This window comes from Oryza glaberrima, chromosome 5 (genome assembly GCF_000147395.1).
Source record: "Oryza glaberrima chromosome 5, OglaRS2, whole genome shotgun sequence".
In the NCBI taxonomy this organism is placed as follows: Eukaryota; Viridiplantae; Streptophyta; class Magnoliopsida; order Poales; family Poaceae; genus Oryza; species Oryza glaberrima.
The window spans coordinates 6115852-6124340 of NC_068330.1; the positions used below are offsets into that span (position 1 = coordinate 6115852).

Here is an 8489-nt window from a genome sequence, read left to right on the forward strand (position 1 = left end):
TTTAATTTGTGTGTAATTTTTTTAGGATTTATGATGTATTTGATCTGTGTGTATAAGTAACTTAAGATTTAGGATGTTGATTTGGGGATGTGCATCCCACTCGATTTGGGAGAAAATACAAGGATTAACTCTAGCCCTCTTTAGTCCCGGTTGGTAACACGAACCGGGACTAAAGATTCCCCTCTTTACTCCCGGTTGGTGTTACCAACCGGAACTTTAGTCCTGGTTATTTGAATCGGGACTAATAGCGATCTTTAGTCCTACAAAAGGTTCTAAACTGGGAGTAAAGAGCATTTCTCCACCAATAGTACATGGTTTAAGTTTAGCGTTAATTTGTTTATACTAGACAATCCCAATTATTAATTATTCTCGTGTTTTTGTGCAGTTGATATATATTCTAGATAATGCACTATCTAACGTTGATTTTGTTCACCTTATGTACCTTCCTAGTGCAGATGTATCAGAAGCATCACAATTAATTGAAGCTAGAAATTCGGTTACATTTGATACTACTAATAACTTAACTTAGACAGGGGAATAGGTGGATGAACAGCTTATCTCCATCTCTCCAAGCCCCATAGTAAATATCACTCGTGGAGGAAGAGGATGAGCACGTGTTAACAATTCCTCTGGTCTCTTCACTCTTTTCCTCCACATTAATCACACCTAAACAGTAACACGTAGCACCGCTTTGTTGAGATTGATGACGTCGATCAGTTCAGACCAGTTTGTAGCCGGTGACCCACACGTTCGCCGGCGCCGGCGCCGGCTGCACGTACGTGAACCTGAGGCTCCTCCCCGGCCGCAGCGCCGGCAGCCACCTCGGCGGCACGTACCCGTACCTCGCCTCCTCCAGCCCCCACAGCCTCCCCTGTAGCCCCGACACGCCCAGGTGCAGCTCCCTCACCGTCTTCCTCTGCGACCTGTTCGTCACCGTCACCGCGTACCGGTAGTACGTCCTCCGCCTCCTCGCCCATGTCCTCGTCACGTTCTGCTCGATCGCGATCGCCGTCGCCGGCAGCGACGACGACGACGACGACGTCCGGTTCATGACCGGAGTCGCCGTTTCTTGTTCGTATTCCTCCTCCTTGAGGCCGCCGCAGGAGGCGGCGAGGCGGGCGAGGACGCCGAGCAGCGGCGCGTTGTTGTAGGTGGCGGCCTCCGTCTGCTCGTAGTTGTCGCGCTCGTCGGCGAAGTCGTCGTACTCGTCGGGCCCGCCGACGACGGCGCCGTCGAGCAGGTTCGGGTTGCCGGCCTGCCTTCCGTACCACGACGAGTACCCCTCCTGGCAGCTCACGAACGACGGGTCCCTCTTGATGGACACGATGGACGCGCCGCGGTGGTGCACCTGCCGCGGGTAGCTCGCGCCGTACCCCACCATGTAGCTCGTGCCCCTCGGATTATCACCCAAAATATAATTCACCTGAAATCAATTCGACAAAATTTGGGTAATTCGTCAACCACATTTGACAATGTTTTTTTTCTTGTGAAGTGGAAGCGGCAAAAGTATTGCTGAATATATTAGAATGATAGAGTTTATCCTGCTTATAAGGAAAACCGGGTTCAAAATCCATACAGTTGCACGGTCTTTGACAATGATTTTTTTTTTGCTTTTTACCTGAGATTTGACGAATTTGAGGATGTCGAAGGGTTGGGCGGCGCCGGCGGGGCAGCGGACGGCGCCGCGGCCGGAGATGGAGGCGAAGTCGGCGTAGACGGTGAGGAGGAAGGAGGCGCTGGTGACGAACTGGAGGTTGTTCCACCTCTGGTGGTACATCATGCCGCCGGGGGTCCTGGCGACGTTGACGGCGCCCTTGCCGACGCAGGAGCACACGAAGAACTCGGCGTTCTGCCTGTACCTCTGCAGCGCGGCGGCGTGGTCACCGGCGCGGCCCTGGAGGAGGAACTTGGCGGCGAGGACCTGCACGCCGGGGTACTTGACGTCCCACCCGAACTGGTTGATGGACCACCCCGTCCCGCCCAGCGCGTCGCCGTTGCCGGCGAGGTACTCCAGGTAGGACCTGTCCTCCGTCGCCTCGAACAGCCACGCCGCCGCCCACAGCAGCTCGTCCTGCGCCATGCACGCCGTAACAGGTCAGGTCAGAAAGGTGTTCGTCCGAATCCAATGGCGCCGCCACGCCACGTCTCGCCGGCGGCAGGCACACTTACCCCGTATCCGCTGAAGGAGCCGTAGTAGTTTCGCGCCACCGTGATGCTGGCGTCGTACTTGCCCCGGTACTTGTCGGCGAACTCGAACAGCTGAACGCGCCACAAAATTTTCAGAGGAAATTTCGTTTGATTTCGAGCTCATTTGCGAGAGTTCTTGGAGTGCTTGGATGACCGACCTGCTTGGAGTGCACGAGGAGGAGGTTGGCGTAGCCCGGGTACGTGCCGCGGAAGACGATGGACGCCGCGGCCATGGCGGCGGCGGTCTCGGCGGCGAGGTCTGACCCGGGGTGCTGTGGGTCGACGCGGAACGCCTGGCGGCTCGTCGTCATGTCCTCCGGCCGCTGCCAGCAGCTGTGGTCGGTGTCGCCGTCGCCGACCTCGCCGTACAGCACGTCGGGCTCCGGGTGCGCCTTGATGAAGTAGTCGGTGCCCCACTTGACGGCGTCCATGGCGTTCCGGAGCTCGCCCGCCGCCGCCATCTGCTTGCCGTACTCTAATATGCTCCACGACATCATGGTCACCGTGAACGCCATTGGCAACCCAAACTTGACATTGTCCCCTGCATCATAATAACCTCCAACAAGATCAACCTGAAAGACAAACAAAAACACAAACATTTGCATTGCACTCCATTAGAACCCAACTCATCATATCTCCTGAACAAATTGAACACAATGCCATTGATGGCATCATGGTTTGATCAAAGATTTGAGGGTAGAATGGTGCATACTCCATTGGCCTTTCCATCAAAGAGGCCAGAGCTGGCTCTCCAGGAGACCCTCTGGTTAGGAGGGAGAACGCCGGACCGCTGCGCCTCGAAGTAGAGGATGCTCTTCCTCAATGCCATGGCATAGTCATGGCCACCACCAGCAACAAATCCAAGCTTCACCATTGATGCAAGTGCCAAGAAACCAAACAATGTGGCTGCCCCATTGGCCATTACAGATTTGCAATGAGCCAACAAGGTGAGTGAGTGTGAAGCAGAGTGAAGGAGCAGAGGACTTTGGTTGGCTTGGCTTGGAGGGAGCTCAAAAGAGTGCTTCTTATATACCACTGGAGTGGAGGGAAGATCAGATAAAGCAAGGGATTCAAAGCATGAGAAATAGTTTACTGAACTCTATGGCCCCTTTCACACTTTAGCAAGTTGTTGATGGCAAATATTATTCCAAATGCATGCGACTGATGAAGTCCTAGGTAGGTTACATCCTCCTACAAAATGGCAAGTTTTGTCCATCTCTTTTTAGTAAACTACTGACTAATATAGCCACTTCTATGATTGATTTTATTATTTATCGATGGTCACCATCTGTTGTCAGATATACAGTGAAATGTGATAACCAACATTAGACACTGGCCACATAATCGGGGTATGTATTTTAGAAAGCTTTCATGAACTCTACAAAAAGTAAACATTTGCTGAAAAACTGAAACTGAATATAAATCGGACTAAAGTTGCTAGGTTGCTAATATTAAAACATGGGACATGGCTACACAGCTAGTACCACTCCATCTATTAAAGATACTATCTACCTATACTTCAAATAAAATTTTCTCTTAAACTACTCATCCGATATACGATCCGATTACACCGTTGTATTCATAACAATTAAATCTTTATAACAAGATCTCACATGATTATATTTTGATGAAAAATTATAAATTACTTTTATAATATATCTAAATTACTTTTAAATTTCACTATATTACTTCTTGGACATAAAAAAGTAATTCAATAAAGTCTAAAAGTTATCCCATCAATGTTATTTACAATCCATGAAAGGTTTTATCTTCTTTTCTCATTCTACATGAAAAGCAAAAACGAAAGGGAAAAAACAATCGGTGATTAAACGGATTTACAGAGAGTTACTTCTCAACCATGCAAAAGTTACTTCCAATTAACATTGAAGTTACTTTTAAAAAATGTACTAATCTGTACTGATTAAATTTAATTTCTAGATAAAATCATATTTTTATCCCTATATTGAATTTACTTCTAATATCGTGACAAAGTTACTTCCGTTTTGTTTTAAGTTACTTTTATAATATATGTAAATTACTTTTAGACTTTATTGAATTTACTTTTATATTTCTAAGAAGTAATTTAGTCAAATCTAAAAGTAACTTATATATATATATATGATAAAAGTAACTTACGTATATAATAAAAGTAATTTACAAATATAAATATTTTTTCATCGTAATATAATCATGTAAGATCTTGTTGTGAAGATTTAATTGTAATGAACATAATGGTGTAATCGGATTATAGATCGGATAAGTAATTTTAGAGAAAACTTTATTTGAAGAGGAAAAAGACATACATATCTATTAAAAAAAGGTAGGCAGGCACTATATTAATCCTTCTCATTGAGCCATTAGAGAGAGGCCACGCGGATGTACGTCTGGACGACAGGCACGATCAAACGGCTGTGAGGCGTGTCGCGTGATACAACTAAAACGAGAAGCCTCTCGGTTTAGATTTTGCGTGAAACATGCTCTCATAGTTGTAATTTTACAGTTATTGTCATGGAGAAAATTTTTGGTGACGTTATGGATAGTTAATGGGATAAAGATAATTCAATTCCATTGAAAAGTAAATAAGAAAGCTACATATTACAGAATTTAACTTTGCATGCATATGCTTGAGAAACAAGCGATTCCTCGTGCAAAAGAACACCATAGGAACTACCAACTTTAAAAAGGAAATAATGCAGGCAATTGTCTTGCCATTTTGGGAGTATCTGCAAAAGCCAAAGAAAAGGAAAAGGTTAAAGAACGTCGTTTCTCTATAGAATGATCGTACCAGCACTATCACTATTGATAATACTCTTGTTCTTACAATATACATGTTTTTTTTATTATCATTTGTTTTCTAGCAGTTTACTGAAACTAATGCTCCATTTGAAATCCAAGTATAATATGCGAATTTCATTAGAAACAGTCTCCCACGTAGCCTAGCTAGGGAGTAGGGACTAGAAAATTTCCCAACTCCATATTCTTACAAAAGTATATTTCCATCCCTTAATTCCCTCGGTATCTTTGATGATACCTGACAAAATTCGCTCTACTTGAGAAAACTAGGTCCCGATCTTCCGATAGGTATTGATAACTCTTGATTTGGTGGAAACTTCACATGTACGATCGGCTTCTGATCAACATGATCCAAACTCTGGTTATCAACCGTGCCCTACCCGGTTGGCCTCGCCGAGAAGACTAATCCTTGCATGGAAATCGAAAAACACAAGCAAGAACAAGATAGATTGCAACACAATTGCATATGAATGACTAAGCACTCGAATTTGGGGTTCTACAAACCAATGTAGCGGCGAAACTGCAATGGCAAAATAATCTAAGCAAAACCTGATTCTAAACTATAACGGCTACTGAATAAATATGATTTAGAACGTTCTAGGGTTGCCCTAGGGTGCACACCCCTTAGGCTTAGCCCACGACACAAAAGTGACATAGTGAGGTAAAAGTGGACTTGGAAAAGATCTTGGTTTGGTCCATAGTGAACTTCTTTGATTATCCATGCATATCTTATGCTTGGTTTGTTTTCTTTCATCCAAACAAGTACCTTTGCAAACGAAAACATACGAAACTCATTGTGTAGTAACATTTGTTTAAATATATAACAAGGAAATCTAATATAGAATATATGCATATTTGGTTGATGAATATAGTCATATCTAAGCTAGTTGTGTCCTCATTACTATTAATGTGTGGTTGCTTTGAAATATTGTTACCTGGATTATTAGTATTTGTTTTTACGTTTTACCAACTATAGTTCATATTCTATGCTATATGTTAACGACCAAAATTATTGTCCATAAACGAACATGAACAATGAATAATGAGTTTATTGTAACACAATTCATCCTTAATGCTTAATAGAAAAAAATATCTGTATTGTTTGCATCCTTTCTAATTTTGAACTAATTAGTAGGGATGAAAACGGCTAGAAATGGTTGGAAACAATATCATTATTTTATTAAATTTATGCAAATGGTTTAAAGTAGTCATGAAATTTCTATATTCATGAATTTAAGTAACTAATGTCAACTATAATGTGACACCGACAGAAATAAAACTACTAAAATTTGAAACTGTAATGGTTGATAAAGATATTATTATTTTATTAGTTTTTTGAAAACGGTATCATTATAGCCTGGACATTTTCACTCGTACTAATTAGGATTACTTTAGAACAAAAGAATTAAGAAACACATAAATATGATAAATTATACATTCACATTTCCTCTCCAATCTTACAGAACTGACAAAATTAGGAAACAATTATTTTTCTATGGTTGAAAGAAAAAAATAGATGATGTAAAAATAGAGAGAAGGAAGGATATAACCTTAAGGTCCCTTTTAAAATGTGTGAAGATGATAACATATGAATAGAAAAAGATGAAGATTTTTCAAAAGAAAAAATGGAACAACAATACTGAGGATTGTAAATGGTGAAAAACTTACGAATTTAAGTAGTGCTGTAATAAATCAATGCACTGGGCCGGGTCGGGCTTAGTTTGAGATTCCCAACTCATCCTCCTAGTTTTTCATAGGCACGCTTTCTAAACTACTGAACGGTGTGTGTGTTTTTTTTTAAGAAAAAACTTTATAACAAAGTTTGTTTAAAAAATCATATTAATCTATTTTTTTAAAAAATAGCTAATAATTAATCAATCATGCGCTAATAAGTTGCTCCGTTTTACGCGCGCGAGGCATGAGTTTTCAACTTCAAACATCGGAACACAGCCTCAAGGACCTTGCCAAAAAACAACAAACAAAATCCAATGATTTTTTATTGTGGGGGTTTCTGAAGAACTTGTTTGGGTTGAAATCCAATGAATATGAGATGTTCGTTACGTAAGCCAGCAAAATAACCTGCTGTCTGCTGCAGCGCGTTCGATGGATCGATCGATCGACATGGCGCCGTTAGTCCAGCCGCACCACCCCAATTTTCAATTCCGCCACCTCTTTCGCGTCGTTTGATGCAGGTGGTGGCCGCGCGCGTGAGCGTGAGCGTGAACGCCGTGCGCGCGTAGCGTCTGGTCGTCGTCTCACCCCCCCAACCCCGTCCCAAAGTGTGCTTTTCTGACTTGGGTAGCGGCCGGTTTGACAGAAATCAGGGCACGATTTTAGGAGCACCAGCGACAGCGATTGCGGCTGCCGCCCGGATAATACATGAGCTAATTCCACGCTGTGCCCCTCAACTTTTCTGTGCACTCGCCGTGTCCTGCGCCAGAAATGGGGACATACCCTCTTGTCTTGTGTCTAGTGTTAAGACGACTGTTAGTACGTACACCCTAGATTTCAACTTTGGCAAATGAACATCTTAGATGGTTTGGATTATTACTCCATCATTAACATGGTCAGTTATATGACAATGTTGATGATGAGTAACAATCCAAACCATCTAAAATGTTCTTGCTTATAATTAGGATGACATACGATATTTCTATAATATAGCATCCTTTTGAGTATTTGCAAATTTATTTTCTGTAGAAAAGACAAGTAGTCAAAGTTTAAAAACGAATAGTGTTGACAGTTATTTAAGAAAATGGAGGGAGTATATACCAATTTCCTTTTATAGACAGATATACCATCGTTTTTAGATTACGTGAAATCAAACCATAAAAGTTTTCATAATGCTTTCTCTCATGCAACCGAAACCTGAGAGAAATATAGAAATATAAGATGCTCAAACCCGCTCGCCATTCCTCTTCCACCAGTTCCTACAAACAACGGCGTGGTGGTCCACCTCGAGACAACGATGCCACTTCTTCCATGGTGCCTCCCCATCCTTCTCCTCCGAATCTTGTTTCTCCTATTGCCCTCTCCCTCCCTTAGTAACTGCCCTTCTCCCTAATCTCCCTTCGTCACGTTTCTTGGAGCAGATCTGGCTGCCACCAATCTTAAGGTGCCAAATCTGATTGAGGGTCACCTAAAAGAAAACGAGTGAGGTGGGGCGATGGCTTTACATAGAGGCTTTTCCTTAGCCTTCATTTTCCTTGCCACCACGAGAGGCGGTGATGAAAGTAAAGCTAGTCGTAAGCGATGAATGTGTGAGACATACCAGAGGCTAGTGTTGGAGGTTACCAGACACATAGAGGAAGCCGTGCTCATGGTGCTATTGTCGGCACCAAAAGTTGTTGGAAATATGGTCACAATTCAGCATATTTTAAACTAAATTATTAAGACAATAAGCATGGCATTTTCAGGGAATAAACTAGTGCGAATGCTAATCAAGAGCAACATACAAATCATGCTTAATATAGAATAAGCATAAACATTCATCACATGTCAATGTAAAA

The 8489-nt window shown here is 42.8% G+C and overlaps 1 protein-coding gene across 1 annotated transcript; it reads right to left on the minus strand.

Moving 5' to 3' along the window:
- Positions 1-467: 467 nt before the first annotated feature.
- Positions 468-3403, minus strand: LOC127772798 (endoglucanase 15-like). Its single transcript, XM_052298776.1, is given in 5 exon segments — positions 468-1423; positions 1619-2071; positions 2170-2259; positions 2346-2759; positions 2900-3403. Coding segments are annotated over 5 exon segments (2166 nt in total). The 3' UTR covers positions 468-718.
- Positions 3404-8489: the final 5086 nt, after the last annotated feature.